The sequence below is a fragment of the Poecilia reticulata genome, chromosome 13 (genome assembly GCF_904066995.2).
Source record: "Poecilia reticulata chromosome 13, P_reticulata-male-v2, whole genome shotgun sequence".
Lineage (NCBI taxonomy): Eukaryota > Metazoa > Chordata > Actinopteri > Cyprinodontiformes > Poeciliidae > Poecilia > Poecilia reticulata.
The window spans coordinates 2,447,440-2,466,045 of record NC_088842.1 but is presented as its reverse complement, the minus strand read 5'-3'; the positions used below and the strand labels follow the sequence as shown (position 1 = coordinate 2,466,045).

Sequence of the window (18,606 nt, the reverse complement as noted above, 5' to 3'; positions counted from 1 at the left end):
AAATGATACAGAAAGAAGCAAGTGAAAATGGTTATAGCACACAACTCGTGGAACTTACAGATATGCTCCAGATCTGCATGCCATCAGCGTAGCCAATCATGAGGAGGAGGGGCGGGTCTGAGGTACCGCTGTGCATCTCCAAAAACTCTGGGTTACGAGCTGGGTCTGCAGAAACAGAAACACTTTGGCTATCATACCACCTACTGAACCCGCCAGAGATGAATGTCATTAGGAAGCATCACTGTTTGCACCACACATGACTGAAGGTGACACTTCATTTTACCCAGGGATGAAAGTAGTTTTAAATTCTTGGGGGTACTATGACAAATTATATATATATATATATATATATATATATATATATATATATATATATATATAGCTTCTTTGGAGTTTCTGTGCTGATGAATTTTTTTGCGAAGCGACAAAAGCTGGGTAGCTCTTTAATTGTTACAAAATAAAGCTGTATTTCTCTCAGCACACTGGCTGCAATGTTGACACCTTGAGATGCCATCAGACCTAAATTCTGAACATCATGGCATGGAGAACATCCCAGTTTTCCATGTCTGGCATATAACCATTTATTTTAGCTTTTAAACTGGTTATATTGATCCTGTGTCCAGACAGAGGGATAATCAGTAGCCTAGCATCATGACCTGTTTGTTCTGAAGATCCTGCAGCTTCCACTTCGTTTTCCTAACAGGGTGCCTCCTCATCCTGACTCTCATACTGACCGGAGGAACCACAGAGCTCTAAGTTAAAAGCACATCTTCTGAAGTTGGGATATTTTTCCTCCAACAGGTTCCAGAGGAATCACCTCAAACCAGATGTTGGACTGGATTTTATTTCTCTGTCATTTGAGTGGAGTGGAGCTATAAAGGTTGAAAAAGGTTATCATTTTGGAGAAAGTCTCATCAGCATCAATATTTCCACTACATAAGAGGCAAAAAAAATTGTTTGATAAAGGGAAAGCCTCTCAGACTCTGAGCCCGACAGCACCAAACTATTTTTTTAAATTTAATTTCACATAATTATTGTGGTAGAAGCCATTTGTTTGTTAAATACTTAATGAAACATATTTACAGTGTTTGATGTTTGTTGTGAATGACGGATAGTAACAAAGAACGAGGTAATTAGTCCAAGTTTGTCGTTTATTGAACGTTCAGAAACTACAGCGGCTGTGATGAGCCAAGACGAAGGTAAAACAACCTGAACAGGTGATCAACTCTAAACCACTCACACCCTTTTACTCTCCGTCTCTCTGGCATTTAAGCACACCCGTTGCCATGGCAACCGCCTGCGCTACACAAGCTGACCAGAGATTACGTTAAAAACATAACATTCAGTCCGTTACAATATTAGGTTTGCAGGTTTGATATTTATTTTGCGGTCATTAATAAGCCTCTCATGAACACAGGGTGGTTGATTAGTTCATTTTAAACTCCTGCTCTAGTTAATTTGGTTATAGTACCTAAAAGCACAGAATTGCGCAACTTCTTGTTGAAACAATAATTACTGAGATTATTATTGTCGTTGGGTCATTAATTTGAACACGTTTTGTTGATTTTTTTAGTTGTTGTTCTGTAATAAAGTTACGAACGTTTTAAGCCAATCAGAGGAGGACGTGCTGGTCTCAGCGTCCTGGCGACGTTCAGTTTGTCACCTAATCCCGAGATCGACTCAAAACCTTCCGCGATCGACGTGTTGCACCTCTGCGTAAAGCACGAACAGTTCAGAAACAATATGAAATGAGAAAAAAGTTATTTATTAACTGATTAAGTCGTGTTTTAGATTGTTCTTGAAAAACTAATCAGTCACGGCTGATTAGTGGGTGAACTCACGGCTGCACAGTGAATCATTGATGTTTTACAGCAGACAGCCTACTGCCAGAGAGAGGTACTGCGTACCCCTAAATTTTTTAGGGGTACGCAGTACCCTGTCGTACCCCCTTACTTTCACCCCTGATTTTACCTAACAAGAAACACTATTTTCAAGAAATCTTCCCAAAGAAGCAACGTTGCATCAGTCGTCTGCTGTCTGTCCTTGTGCTCTCTGCAGAGGTACGTTTGCTTCTGCTGCCAGTCCTCAGCTCGTTCTTCACTGGTTGTAACGCGATTCATCAAAACACTGACTCAAAAATATATGGTGTTGCTTGCTGCACCCAATACCCCATGGAAACATGGTCTTATCTACACTTAAAGCTTCAGTATATAACTTTTATAAAATATATTTTTTCCATACAAACTGAAGCTGGATCAAAAGGTGCTCAGTGTTAGATAAAATAATTTATCTCAGGGCGTCCACATGTGTTCAACCACGTTATTATATTTTTCTTCAAACAGATTCAGTCATTTTTGTTGAATTGTACATGGTACGTGGAATATTATTAGCAATGTTATGAAGACTTTAAGATATATTAGAATTCCACCAATGCCTGACCTAAACTGAACAGTTTTTGTTTGTTTGTAGTGAAACATCTTCAGCGAAGAACAGGTGAGCAAAATGTAAACTACCAACACTGCTCTCTCCTTCACCAGGGACTGATGGAAAAAAATAAAACAGGTACAAAATAACAAAAAGGTTAAAGTCCCTTATCAAACAGACACCATTTCCTCCTTTTCATCACTTACCATTAACGTCTGCTTTCTCAAATCGAACCCAAATGATTTTCTCTTTCTCATCAGTAGGTGGCGCTCCAGTATATGCCTGTAGTTTGAATGATCAAGAAGACAGTGAGCAAACTAGATTAAATTCACACAAACGGTATCAAAGTCCAAAACCTGTGTGAATGATTCAACTCAGGAAAAACAGCAATACTTGAGAGAGCAACACAATTAAAGAAAGAATAGCAGGTGAAAAAAACTCTCTCTTGAGGCCTCAGACCCAGGATAAAACTAAAAAACTCAACTAAAATTCTTCCCTTTGCAACTAATACAGATGGAGGCCTTCTTATCCATCGCATGCCCAAAATAACGAACAAGGTGTAAAAGGCATCAACTTAAAGTAATACTTGCCACATGATCAGTGAAGAGAAGTTGTCAGAGGAAAAGCAGGATGAGATAACTCAGAAAAACATTTTTGATGTATGTTCAAAAATTGTTTTTTTCCTCATTCTATTTTTCCTCATTCTAAACTGCTAAAATCTAGTCAAACGCAAAGCGTCACAAGGGACACAGGATAAATCTAACAAATGAGAACTGCTCATTGTAGGATCACATAGTAACTTTTTGACAGTTGCATGCTTCCATATTTTAGTGTGTTCTGGGAGTGCAGATTTCACACGTTTAGAAACAATGAATCTGGCTTTCTGATGGCAGATCTCATTGGAGATATCAATGACAGATGGGGGAAATGAAAATGAAGTTCCAGATTATTAGGAAGTGTGCAAGCGTCTACTGTGTGTTGAGGTTTTTTATATGACATATTATGGTGAGCATTTTTAAAAACGGAGGTTTCCTTTTAAAAATATATTTTTTAAATCTTAGTTTTAAACATAATTGAGTTTTTAAAAAAATAAAAAATAAAGACCTTAGTGGAAAAACATTTTAACATTTTGTAAAACTATTGTTCTGTTAAGCCACAACAGTTGGTTTAATTTTTATTTTCATTTGGTAGCTGATTTTAGACTGTTTTTTGTTAGCCAAATCAGTTTAGATTTCTATTTATTTATTTTGTATTTGTGAAATATATACATATAAACAAATCCTAGTCCCTATGTCTTTCACCTCTTGCCCCCAGCAGAAAATATGGAATATCGCCTGTGATATTGTTATTGAGGTATTTAAAATATATTGTGATATAATTGTGTCACAATATATTTTAGACAGGTCGTCAGTCCATCGCAGGGCAACACAGAGACAGACAGGACAAACAACCAAACACACGCGCACATGCATGCACGCGCACACACACTCACACACTTTCACTCTCTGGAGAACTTATGGAGACCAGTTTGGACTGTGGGAGGAAGCCGAGATACCTGGAGAAAAAATGTCTAATTGGGAACAACTTGGTCATTTCCAGTTAGGGTTGTCCTCACTTTGGTTGCCAGCAATTTAAAGATTAATAGTTGTGTGTTGAGTTATTTTGAGGAGGCAGTGTTGTACAAATGATCCAACTGTCATGCTTTCAGTGTTGACCATAAAAAGAAATAAGGAATACATGACAAAAATTTGAGGGTTGTGCTCAGTGTTGTGACTTATACTGTAACTGCATCTGAAGGTGTTTTGGGTCCAAACTCTTTGAGATGTGAAAACATTTCTCTGGAGAAATCAGCGTACCAAAAACATACATCTAATCATCCCCTTCACAACAAATGAGAAACAGTTACCTGAGGGACCACATCCTGCAGGAAGGTGACAACACTTTCCATGTATGACTGCTCCCTGCCAGAATAGAAAGCTCAAGTAAAACAATGAACTGAGATATAGCACTGTTCTTAAATGGTTCCGATCCTACCTGGAGGAGAGAATATTTTCAGTGAAAATGATTGACTCTGAATCATCTGCTGCTAATTTCTGTATATTTCTGTATATTTCTAAAAAACACAAGTAGTGGGTAGCTTAATGTATCTTTAACAAAACACCATCCAAACATGTCATGTATTTTCTAATTCTTGTAGATTAATAACAAAGAAGTGCAAAATGAGATGCTCCGTTTTCAACCATTTGGAGTTTATTAATATATTCTCCAAGTCCAGTGGGCCAAACCAGGACAGTATTTCAAATGAAACAGTATTAAGGCTTTAGTTTCTCTTGCAATAGTAAGCCCTGTTCTAATAATCTAATAATCACTAAACCTCTACCCATTTAGTATATATTGCCAATTTGTGTAATCTGTGATAATGTACTATCACATATTACACAAAGAAACTTTGTGAGACTCAGGAGTTTTAAAAACAACATTGCAGGCCTGTGCATGCAGATAACTGATGTTCAAAATATGCTTTAATCTGTTCAAATACAAATTTCTCCATTTCTTTACTTAGAATATGCAGTAGGCTAATTGACAGACTGTTAGATTCAGACAACGGTAATTTGTTAATTCTTGACAATGGAGTTGTTTTAGCAAATTTCCATTTTTGTGGCACAAACCTTTAACCAAATTGTGATTTATAATTTTGATTTAAAGCTGCAAGAGCAACATCATTTCTACTTTACTTAATTCTACCTCCGACTTCAACTACACCAGGATGTTTTTCTATACATGAATTAAAGCACATTTTACCGTATTTTCCGCACAATAAGGCGCACCTAAAAACCTTCAATTTCCTCAAAAGCCGACAGTGCGTCTTATAATCCGGTGAGCCTTATATATGGACCAATACTGAGCCACAACAGGTCAGTATTGGTCCAGGTCAGTATTGAAGTAAGCAGCCGCCGACTTCATTTTCCCCCGTAGAAGAAGAAGCGCGCGGTGCATGCTGGGATAGTTGTCAGAACGCTGGTTTGCAATCTATTAATAAAGTTTGACTGACCTATCTACCTACCGACAGTCTAGAATCAGGTCGTCTGCAGGTCATTTAGCACCACGTTCTCCACGAACATGCTGTGCGCGGACAGAGAAGGGTGCCCAATGTCCAGCTACGCCCCAGCCCGAGTCGGACTGTTTTGTTGACATTCCCTTTAGTGCAGCTCCATCTAGTGGATGCGTAATGTAACTCTAGCCTCTACTGTAGCGTCTATTCTATGCGCCTTATAATCCGGTGCGCCTTATAGTGTGGAAAATACGGTATTTCCTCCGTACTGACTTTTTGTAGATTAAACCTATAACTTTTTCTCTCATTCATCCATTTACAATTATAGGAATACTTTTATAATTGCTGATGTGCATGTTGATTTTTTTTAAATACATCTATTTTATTTATGAAATAATTGTTTAATTGAGTTCCAATTTCACTTGGTTTAGATAAAAATCGACAACTAATTATGCATTTTAATTGTTGCAATTAAATAAACGCAACTCAATTGCAATTATTTCAATTGCAATTAAAATTGAAACAATTTCAATGACATTATTGTGCTATCCTTCCCACAGCTATGCAATTTGTTTTCATAATGTCATTTTTTTTTTCTTTCTGCCTTATATAGAACAATCCAGGAAAGACACCTATTAGAGGATGCTAAAGACTTGAGATTTGGGCAACAAAGCAACTGCAAACTTAACAGACACCAAATATTTTCTATAGTTTGTACTTAGTTACTTTGTTGTGGACCTGTGATTAAACATCACAGAGTGGCAGGTAGGGCAGCACAACACAATGCAAATTTATCATGCCATCAATATCACCATACACAGTAATAGCTAGTGGAATGATTTCCATGCCAGTAATTCTGTGGATGATTGTTGATTATTGCTGCTGAAAATGTTATGAAGTGGATTAAGAGGTTTTGGGAAAGTTATTAATAAACTGCAACTGTTTCATTACTGACTAAAAGATACAACCAGAGGTAACGTTTTCAATAGCCCCATGTTCTGAAATTGAAAATAATGAACCCAATTTTTTCCTAGGTAATCTATCTGGTTCTATGTTTGCTAGAACCTACAGCAAAAAAAAGACTAATACTATATATTTGCTTAGTTATTATGTCATAACAATATCACTTATATTATTGCACTTTATGTGTATATATCATCCAATCCCAGTTGCAGCATCTTGATTGTTAAATAAATACTGAGATTAAAAGGTTTTTGTTCTTACGTAGCAGCTTGAGCTCGGACCAAAACTCCCCCGGCACAGCGACTCGGTCTGCGGGGAGATTCAGACGCCATCCTTCTCCTGCTTCTTCTTTTTACCTCAAGAGAGGACACGGCAACAACATATGCAAAAACATAAATATATAGTTGGATCAGAAAAATAAAAGCAAATATAAGGATCTGAACATACGCATGAAGTCATAGCATTTTTTAGCAAAAGAATTAATGGAAAAAAATAACTGGAACATTTCCATTTTTAGGTTTGTTAAGATTACTAGAATTATTTCTATCTGGAAAATGTCAGGATCATGAAAGATTTTTTTCAAAATTTCTTTAAATTAAGAAGTTTAAATACTCAATGTTAAAAAGTTAAATCAGAAACTTTATTTATTATGGAGAAAGATATGTTAGGCTCAGAATGTATAAAAACCGGGAAGGTAGCTAAATTAAAAAACTGAAATGAGGAGAGACATCACAACATCACACTGTAAACATGGTGGGAGATTTGGACAAATGTCTCCTGAACTATGAAATGGACTATGGACTTGAGAAATGGAACATTCTGTTATAAATCACTGCTCTACATCAGAAGAGGAAAAGTTTTTGGACCAAGATGCGTTCACCCAGCCACGTGAAGGAACAAAGTTCTACAGTTAACAAACTTCAATTTTTAGCAGTTTCATTATTAATTTAAAGCAATGTAAGTTTGATGATAACAAAAATTATTTCTCACAATGATAAAACATCTTCCCACAAAGCAAATAGCTTATTGTAGGCCTTTCTTTAGGACATAGCGTAGTATCAGCAGAATGACACAGTATACGAACATCGTAGATTTCAGTGGTAGGAAATGCTGCACTATGGACTAATATGAGGGACTTATATCAATCTAAACTTTTTACCTGTATCTTAAAAAAAAACTGATAAACAGCTGGATTTATTTTCTTGGCGTAAGAACCAGAACCAGATGTCAAACAAAAAAGGTTTGTGATGATGTAAACATATTGCAAGAAAGCAGATTCCATATTTATTAGAAGGTCAGTCAGAGCTGAACAAACAGTTCGTTATCAACATGACCAACCAACAAAGCGACATGCAGAGGTCAGCCGGACAGCTGGGGTCCAAACACCATGAACACCAACACTGGTTGTCTTCATTGGCTGAACATAACAGAAAATGAAGACCAACTAGAGTAGAAAGACCAGTCTGAGTGTGGACTACATGAATGGAACACAACACTATCAGCGACAGGCAGACAGACTGCTGAGATGAAATTACCCCAACATCACATTGACAGGTCTGCTTCTCTCCCCTGGTGTTCCCCACCTCAATGTGTCTCCCTCTCGCCCCACCTCAAACCATCAGACACACAAGGCGAACTAAGACAACTGTCAACACATCACCCTAATTAGGTAACGATGAACTTCTGTTGGTAGCCCCCAAAAGCTATTGTAGCTAGCCAAATAGCTAGCTGGTAAATTTCTCTTCAGCGATGAACGCCATAGTAACAATCTGGGTCTATTACACAGTTGTTAGTTTACCTATACTGTCAGGCCAATGCAGTTACTAACCGAAGCGGGAAACGCTGATTGTCCGCCTCTTTGAGCTCGAACTAGAGCTGAACAGGAGAAGAGAAGAGCTCCACAGTAAACAGTCAAAACACAAACAGACTAGAATAGCGGAACTGCGTGGTGCAATTGAAAGCCAATCAGAGCAATGGAATGGTGCTACCAGGCCAATCAAGCTTCAGTAAAGGCGGGACTTCTGATTTCGTCATTAAATATATTTGCAAAATAACTTCTAGAAACATAGGGAGACAGCTAAAATGTGTCTAAAACAACTTGTAACATATTTACTAGACCGATGTAGAACAGAGTAATGAGTGCAGAAAAAAGAAGGGTGAATGACAGCATTTACACCTTCCTCCTGGCTCTGAATGATTGTTTTGACCGGGAGCGGTGCCTTTCTAGATAGCAATAGCAGCCCTGGGAGTGTGTGGAGGAGCTTATTCTTTTTTTTTTTTCACTATTTATCTGTCTCATTCTACACTACCATGATATAGTGACAGTTTTAACATGTAAAAAAACGTGTTTTTAATCAAGTTTACCCAGGTGAAAAAAAAGTATACTTCAGTATACTTCAAACATACTTAAATTTGTGAAAGTACACTTTAAGTATACTAAATATTAAGTGTACCACCTATAAGTATATCTGAAGTATACTAAAAATACACTTGTATCAATTTCGAAATTAGAACTTTAAACACACTAAAACATAATTGTACCAAAATACACTTTTAATATATTAAATAAAAGTATACTTTAAGTGAAAAAATATGAAGGAATATGTATGAATTTTTAAGTGCCTTAATAATCTTTTGCTACTTATTAAAATTGCATACAATAAAAAAATTATAATCATGATGTAATTTTTAAGAAAGCGTGTCCTGGGTCTTCCCCGAGGCCTCCTCCCGGTGGGACGTGCCCGGAACACCTCACCAGGGAGGCGTCCAGGAGGCATCCTTACCAGATGCCCGAGCCACCTCAACTGGCTCCTCTCGACGTGGAGGAGCAGCGGCTCTACTCTGAGTCCCTCCCGGATGACCGAGCTTCTCACCCTATCTCTAAGGGAGAGCCCAGCCACCCTGCGGAGGAAACCCATTTCGGCCGCTTGTACCTGTGATCTCGTTCTTTCGGTCATGACCCAAAGCTCATGACCATAGATGAGGGTGGGAACGTAGATCGACCGGTAAATCGAGAGCTTCGCTTTTTGGCTCAGCTCTCTCTTCACCACGACGGACCGGTACAGCGCCCGCTTCACAGTAGACGCTGCCCCAATCTGCCTGTCGATCTCCCGCTCCCTTCTTCCCTCATTCGTGAACAAGATCCCCAGATACTTAAACTCCTCCACTTGAGGCAGGACGACCATCCTGACCCGGAGAAGGCACTCTACCCTTTTCCAGCTCAAGACCATGGCCTCGGTTTTGGAGGCACTGAGCCTCATCCCGGCCGCTTCACACTCGGCTGCGAATCGCTCCAGTGAGAGCTGCAGATCACGTTCCGATGAAGCCAACAGGACCACATTATCCGCAAAAAGCAGAGATGCGATCCTAAGGCCACCAAAACGGATCCCCTCAACACCTCGGCTGCGCCTAGAAATTCTGTCCATAAAAGTAATGAACAGAATCGGTGACAAAGGGCAGCCCTGGCGTCCAACTCTCACCGGAAACGAGACGTTCTGAGACTTTCCTGTCTCAGAAGAAGCTCTGACTCCACCAGATCACCAACCAGCTCTGAGGATGAACCTCCACATCGTCTTCATGATGTAAGTTTGTTTTTTCAATGAGGAGCTAGCTACATTTTCAACAACAAAAACTGCTGTGTCACCAACACCAAGTGCTTAATAAACATGATTTGATTTATAGATAACTGGAAAAAAATTTTCTCCTTGTTAATCTAACATTTCTTTTTCATACATTTTATTTAGTTGTTGGCTTTCAGAGCCCTGTGATAGACTGGTGAACTGTCCATGGTGAACCCTGCCTTTCATCTGATGGCTGCTGGAGATGGGCACCACCAGCCCCCTCACCACTCTGCAAGAATCAGTGTGTTCAGATCATGGATGGAAAGATTTTAAGGTAGTTTGTCTCTTTAAGTCCACACTTAAAACAGCTTCATAGTTAATGCCAACATCAACTGATTCTATGACATTGCTGACTATTTTTTTTCTACTTCTAACATAAACAGGCAAAGAAGACACCCAGAAATGTTTTTCCACCCCAGGCATCCGGTCCCAATCATCATCAGTTCTGATGATGTCACATACACAGCGAGTACAAAACGTCTTAAAATTGTAAGTATTATTTTTTTCTGTTCTCTTTAAATACAAACGCTTTCTCTGTTTAATTGCTCTATTGTTCTTTTTTGTAGGTTTTTGCAAGGTACAGTGATCCAGCGAACGGGAATGTTCTGTCGTTGATCCTCACTTTCATGTTTTATTGTCACACTTAAATGTTCATGTTCATGTGTTCACTTTTGACCTGAACACTTAGAATTTGTGTTAAGTTTATAATGTTTTGATTAAAATTAGACAGTTTTAAAATGTCTGTAATAAAACAATATTTGAATTACCTTGGGCATCTTGTGTAATTAATCTTCCCATGTAATTTTAGCCTAAAACAATGTAAGTACTGTAGTGTAGTTTTGCATGTCAAGTACAAAATAGGTACGTAGGAATAAAGACTTCCACGAGTAATTAAAATTGTAGTTTATTATCAATAGCAGGAAATCAAAAATAAAAATTAAGTGTAATTTAAATACTAATATATTAATAGTATATGTAAAATTGAAGTATATTAAATATATATTTTTAATACTGAGACAGAATTATTACACTCAAAATAAAATATCAAAGTATAATAAAGCTCTGAAATATATACACTCTAAGTACACTTGAAGTTCCTAAAAAGTACATATAGTATACTAAAATATACTATTAGTTGTAATTTAATTCTATTTAAATACTAAAGTATACTAAGCACAAAATTAGTTGTTCCAAAATAGTACAGTTTAAGTACATCGATAAAAGTATACTAAAGTATGTTAAAATTTAGTATACTAAAGTATACTTTTTTTTCACCTGGGCACATACTGCATTGATCTTATTTTTTGATAACTGATTTATTGGCATGATTGGATCAAAATATTTTTTTTTTTGTATAGTGCGTTGATGTGTTGTGAGATGACTATAAATAAACTGAACTGGACTGCACAAAAATGTTAAACACCATGTTATGATCGGGAAATAATATCCCAATCTGTCTATAACAGACAGAGACTATAACAGACACTCTCTGTCTGTTATAGTTTTATGAATACTAGTCTGATGATGTATTATAGAACAATAGATGAAGGAGTGACTTCGTACGTTGGCATTCTTAAACAGGAAGTCCTACACACATATACAGAATAAATACAAACAACTATCTGTCCAAAACATAAGAATTTAATACAACACATCATTTCAAGGAAGACACTTCAGTCAATAAACTAGCTAGCTAACCTAGTAACATTAAACTAAACTACTGAATTAAGAGGAACATTATAAAAAATACATATATATATATATATATATATATATATATATATATATATATATATATATATATATATATATATATATATATATATATATATATATGTACATACAATAATAATAGTTACAAGGGCGAGAATAAAACTGAAATTGTGAGAACTAATAAAATAATGCAGTAATATTATAATTTACTAACCATAGATTTTTTTTTTTTTTAAATGTGTGTTAGTAATGAAACCAAACAAGCTCTAAAGCTAACAAATAATATTCAAACAACCAACATACAGTGCAAAGCTGAAACAAGAATGGCTGCATGCAGTGGTCCGTGTCTGGGCTTGATTTCTGGGGGTCCTCGTTCCTCTTCCACTTCCATAAAAATGTTTAAAAACGCACTTTTCCGGGGAAAAACACATATGGGCCAATAGCCCACAGTCCAAAAACCGGCCTGATTTGGTTGAATGTTGTTGTTGAAGTTGTTCACAGAAGCTGGGAAAAATCAGACAGTGTTTGTCACTAAAACGGTCAAAAATGCACTTTCTCTGGGTCAGAGACGTACAAGAATGCATTCATCCAGCCCAAAATATTGCCCTGATATCAGCCATCACAGTAATGAGTAGGGAGTTGTAGGGATTTCCAAGAAAAACACATATTGGCTCACATGATGGAGGATAGGGAGTATTGATGGTGTGAAATACTAATACTAATGTCCCTGTTGATTTATTTATAAGACAATTTAAACACAACAAGAATTGCATCAAAGCACTGTCAGGACAGCCAAACAAGCAGTAATAATAACTACAGAAAGATCATTTCACACAACTCAAATCCCATTGTCAGGCTTTACTTGAATGCCATGCAGTAAAAGTTGCAGTATGTAACTTCTATAGAAAATATATTTTTTACATATTTGTTCACTATTTTGTGACTATCTGGTGTAAAGAAAATTCTAGCTCCTTTTGTCTTCTACTAAAACACCCAACACTAACTAGAAACAGCCAATCGGAGCACAGCACAGTCTTAATGCTGTCTCTTGCAGGTTGTTCTCTGCTGCTCCTACAGCTTTTTCCCCATCAGCAGATCTGATTGTGATTGGTCAGGCTGGTTAGCATAGCCATCAGTGATGGCTGATAAATGTTTTTTCTGTAACAGTAAGCTGTTTCTCTGCCATTATCACATTTATATCATAACATACTGTCACGACATAGAGACATAGTTGTCACAAATATGTGCGAAATCACATCCTGTGTAAAAGTTACATACTGGACCTTTGAAGTTCTCCAAAGTTTAGGTCACGACAGTAGTTTTAGCAGATTTGATAAGATGAGGTAAAATGTTCCACAGGCCAGGAGTAGAAACTGCAAAAGCACTTCTCAGGCCCCATCCACACAGAGATGATTTTATATGTTTCTGCACCTGTTTGTATCGTGTAGACTGTGCATCCACATGGATTTGGTGTTTTAGGAAACCAGAAAAGATCATTTTTGAAACCTGGTTCCAGATTGGATACATTTTAGATAACCGGTTTCAAGTTTTCGTGTGACCACGTGAGCTGCATCCTTTTTTTAAACAATGACATTGAAGCTCCATCTCTTTCAATCACAAGATTCTTGTCCAAACGGGCAGAATCTAGTTTCTGCTGTGCATGTAACTGACTGAGCTCTTAGTTGCGGTCTTCATACATGTTCTCCACATACACTTTCTGCTTTTAAGCAAGCAAGCAAAGTTGTTTTGTACCAACAACATATTAACTTGCATCTGATTGTGCTGATTTCCCTATTTCCAGTCTCTCATATCACATGGACACTGCTTGGCTTCTTTTTAACCGTGGACCAAACTGCTGCTGCTTTGCATCATGTCACTAAGCTGTTACTGTTTCATAATTTTATATTACCTTTTGTCATTTATTGGAGTCATGATTGTGTGACCAAGGATTATGGTGATAATATTGGTGAGTTCATTTCAACCCTTCATTTTGTGTCAGAATTTTTCAGTGTTTAAGCCTAAACTCATAATTATTAGAATCAACCTAAAATTAGAGGTGACACACATCATCAAGGGACATGATTAGCTTGATTGGTATAGATATGATGCGAGCATCAGTTTAAATATAATTGTTTGTTCACAGTCATCATTGAATAACAAGATCTCCAGAGTGGTGTATGCAGAGATATTCAGCTTCCTCCCAAAAATGCACCTGTTTGCTTTTTACTTCCAATGTTTGTGTTCCTGTAATGGCAGTCTGTGCATATGGTTTTCAAATGAGCCATACACCATGGCTGTTGTAGTTAAACAGGGTTCTGCTCTCACTACATTAACTACATTGCAGACAGTCAAGCATCACCTCTTCCTTGACATCATAAATGGCTCAATTAAATCCCTGACCAACATTTATGTTGATCTTGCAGCAAGCACACATAGAGGGACATTGTCACAGAGAGAGGAAACCATTCAGGATGAGCTGTTGTGATGTAATTACTTTTCATTTGATGTGAAAAATTATTCAAAGTCAATGAGTCGGAAAGTGTTGTGCAGTCTGTCACAGGAACTGGCATTGTTTACTTCCCCTCCAGCACATCATTTGCTCTATCTCACAGTCACAATTATTCTCTCTGTCTTACTGTCATACACATTGCACTACAGTGCATCACATGCCTCATTTAACTAGCCTCCATTGCAACGCATGCATTTGTCCAATCCCTCATGTTTCTGCTGCTCCATTGTGTTTTTTTTTTTTGTTGTTTTTTTTTACTATTTGTTTTCATTTACATGAAAGTTGGTGTTTGGAAAATTCTGTTTGATGATAAATGTGTGTGCTGCTGAGCAGTGCTTGTCCAACACTGTGCTGCATATGGTTGTGTATTTAAACCCAGTATGAACAAGCAATATGTTAGAGAATACCTTGTTTATAAAGTACAACTAATTTTTTTAAAAAGCTATTTTTACATTGGGAAGTGTTTTCTTTATTGTGAAAAAGTAGTTGTCCCCTCACAGGCTACCTACAATGCTACTCAAAAGATATCAATATACTGTGATATTAAAAACGTATTTCATACAGCTTTCTAATGTTTTTGCTTTTTTTCTGACAAATAAAGAAGTTATAAGAGATATATAACCAAATGCAAAAGGCTTTTTCTGAAAATGATTTTGTTTATTAAGCAAAACAAGTATCCAAACCAGCCTGGCCATATGTGAAAAGATGGCTCCTAGACCTACTATATGCTTCTACCACACTACGGGGCAACAACTGCCAATAAACATTTTGAATGGTTATTGTTGAGCAATTTGGACCCACTTTTCTTTTAAGAATTTAAACTGATCCACACTACAGGACTCTTCCTTGGCACAGTATCAATTCAATTAAAAATACTTAATTGATCCCAAAGAGAAACTAAAGGCCTCATAAAGGCCATGGCATGCTATCTGAATCGTATTTAAGTCTAAGCTGATCGTGTTTTGTACGTTAAGGGTAGGATCAAAACGCAGACAGGAACTTGGAATGAGCATGGTGGAGATTCAATAAATAAAAGGTTGTATTGTCAGCATCAGTTTCTCTGTCTCTGTTGTTTAATTATTGAAGAATTTAATAATCATTGAAAATGTAAAAAAAAAAATAATAAGAGGGAAAACTTACAGATGAAGAACAGTACATGAAGGACATGCAGTGATGTGAGAAACAAGCAAAGAACAATGACAATCTGTGAGCTGCTACACTGATGTGAGAGTGGAGCATCCATCCATCCATCCATCCATCCATTTTCTTTACACCCTGGTCCCTTAGTGGGGTCGGGAGGGGTGCTGGTGCCAATCTCTGTGAGAGTGGAGCATGATATCGAATGCAGGCAAGTTGATTAATGGGATTAGGAACAGCTGTGGAAGAAAGCAAACAGGCAGACAGATGGAAGATGAGTAATAAACACAAAAAAAGCTGAATCAGACAAAAACATCTACAGGTCAATACCTTTCTAGCAATAATGAACACAAATTAAGTAATTAAGACATTTTAAATAATAATAAAGAACTCAGAAATGAGCCAAGCAAGAACACAAATGCATACAAAGCCCTATCGCTCAAGGATCATAACAAAACTTTGACTAGGTCACTCCAAAACTGGTGTGTATTAGAACATGATTCCACCGGATAGTCCAGGTGTGCTTAATTTTAGGGAAACAACCAATCAGAGCCAGGAGGCTGATCTCAGCATTGTCAATCACAATGTCATGTGGTGCTGCTCATCCCCCTCTCCTCATTGACCTCTACTGCTTTTCCATCTGCAAATCCGATATGAATGCTCAGGCTAGTTAGCATAGCCATCAATGACAGGGGATGAACAACTTGGGATGAACATGAGATTTTAGTTGCATTGAAGAAGGCTTCATGACATAAACAATCTCATCTTTGAATAATTCCTTTCAGTAATTTAGGTACAATGTAGTGATGATGCAGGTCTTTTCCTGCATGATGAAGCAACGTTTCACAAAACTAAAGAGATACCAGAGTGGGTCAAAGAACAGAATACTGAAGTCTAAAACCTGTAGCCAGCAAAGTCCCCAAATCTATTCACTACATTGAGAACCTGTGGCCAGGGAGATAAACAGAGCAGGAATCACCAGATTAAACAACAGAGACTCTGGATCTCTGTGTCACACTCTGCTATAAGCTCACACCTATGGGATGGCTTCATGTGTTTTGTTTTATGGGTTGGAAAATACTGGTGTCAAAACGTAAGGAGCAATGTGTTTTGTCTTCTGTGGTAAAGGTGTCATACTGTTGTACTGTTGTTTTGTAGCAGATGTTAGGATCACCCTGGAGGTGACTGTGTGCAAGAAATCTGATAAAATAATAGCTCTTGTGTTGACCTTAGATTATTGTGGGATATGAAAACCCTGATATGCTCCTGCAGAGTTTTCCGTTGTCCACTTGAGGGCAGTATGATCCCGATCCTGAAACTTTGAGGGCATCCTCCCTCTTTGTTCTCCTGCCGATTTCTCCTCCTCTGCTACCCATGCGCCCCTACCCCCGCCCACCCAAAACAACATCTATGAGGAGAGAAAAAGACAGAAAAAAAATGTATCCTCGGGTTAAAATAAATAGCCTTTCACAGTTAATTTAATTGACTATTTTGTACACAATCGAGGTAATTCCGCCTCGGCTGCAACAGCAAACAAGAATAGCATTGCCTCGGCAATCAGTTACCAAGCAAACACACAGAGAGAGGCTTTAATCTGCTTTTTATCACAGAGGAGGCATGGATGAAGTTTGCTGAGACATTGCAAGCCACTGTCTTTTTTTAATTTTTGTAACATAGAAGAAAATTACTATCATTGCTGCAAGAAAACAAAACAAAAACATGTTAAAATGTGTTCAGTAACAGCAGTTAGAAAAAAAACTCCAAATGGCTACTTTACAGTCCATCTGTAGATCAGATTTATTGACATACATGTTTCTAATTTTGAAGCTAGTTTGAACATTTAGAAAGCACAGGGTCTAGTATTTCATGGCAACAAAATAAAACAGGAAAGTAAAGATGTAAAATTACCCATCAAATAAGTATATATAGATGATCAAGAATTGGGAAAATCTGCAGATTTTGTTTGTGCAGTTCCATGGGTTCAGATTTAAGGTCATTCTCAGGAATTGCTTCTTCTCCTCAACTCTCTAACTTCTTAATCATTTTTCTCTCCTGCTGGCCAGCTGCAGGTGTGGGAGTACATCTCTGTGTGTGTGTGTGTGTGAGTGTGTGTCTGTCCCTCAGTGTATGCCAGTGTAACAGAGAGCATGTCCGTCTGAGGTGTTGCTGTTCTCGCCTGTCCTGCTACCTCCAGCTGCGTGTCTACCGCCCCCCGCAGGCCAGTCGAGGTTACCCCACGCTGACCTGTTTAATTGTCTGCCTGTCCCAGGGCCCACCAGTGAGTGCATGCGCGTGCTCCCGCTGTGCCAAGGAGGACGAGGGCGACAACATGCACGTACGCGCACAAATACACACACATATGCATACAGAACAGGCCCAAGGAGTAAGAGCATTATAACACGAAGCCACACAGCGGCTCTGTCAGATACTGTCAGACACACATTGTAAGTGTGTGTCCCATTAAAATGTGCTTATAGCAAGGAGCTTCCCTCAGTCAGTGTGTTGTTTTAAAGCGCCTGAAACAAGCACACACACATCCCTTCGACAAATTCAGAGGCTGTGACTTCACACCAAGAGCCAGAGAATATACTTGAGTACTTGTATATTCACTTATTACCATTCGGACTACAAAAATACAAATGGTAATCTTTTGCCACATTATTACTCATCACTAATCACTTCAACCAAACTTAGCAATCAACAACATTACATTTAAAACATGACTGTAACCCGGTCAGTGAGCAGGACATGCCATTTAAAAGAATAAGTTTACTTTTTCAAATGGATATTTGGACACTCTGAGAAAGGTGGTTATAGTTGGTTTTTTTTCTAATTGAGAGTTTATGGGAAAAAAAACAACCAAGTATTTGCACCAAACAGGTTGAAATACATCAATGACTGCACTGCAAGAATTTCTTTAAAGATGGATGAACTTTCTTCCCCTTTGAAGCCAGAGTGAAATGCAGCACTTTGGTACTATTTGGTTACTTTGTCAGTGCTTAAAAATTGTTTTCAGTCGATCCTAGCCGGATGAGATGCAAGAAAAAATGTCTGGTTAACTATTGCTAAAACCTGTCAATATTGAGATGAAGAGTAATGAATATCAAGTAGAAGATCTTCTGATAGGAAGACAGTCTGTCCTCCTGTATTTTGGCACAGCATCTCGCATCACATACACAGTATGTACA

The 18,606-nt window shown here is 37.8% G+C and overlaps 1 protein-coding gene across 6 annotated transcripts in view; it reads right to left on the bottom strand.

Annotated features, from left to right (window-relative positions):
- The window catches only part of bcas3 (BCAS3 microtubule associated cell migration factor), a 386,651-nt gene extending 378,266 nt beyond the window's left edge, over window positions 1-8,385 (bottom strand). For 5 of the 6 annotated variants that reach the window (XM_081614862.1, XM_081614859.1, XM_081614863.1 and 2 more), the window contains exons 1-5: window positions 8,268-8,385; window positions 6,701-6,795; window positions 4,331-4,385; window positions 2,631-2,706; window positions 59-165 (exon numbers count right to left, since the gene is read on the bottom strand). In XM_081614862.1, the coding sequence (XP_081470988.1) occupies window positions 59-165; window positions 2,631-2,706; window positions 4,331-4,385; window positions 6,701-6,771 (309 nt within the window). In that variant the 5' untranslated portion in view covers window positions 6,772-6,795; window positions 8,268-8,385. The remainder of the gene's footprint in view (window positions 1-58; window positions 166-2,630; window positions 2,707-4,330; window positions 4,386-6,700; window positions 6,796-8,267) is intronic. The other variant, XM_081614860.1, reaches the window with a different exon arrangement.
- Window positions 8,386-18,606: the final 10,221 nt, after the last annotated feature.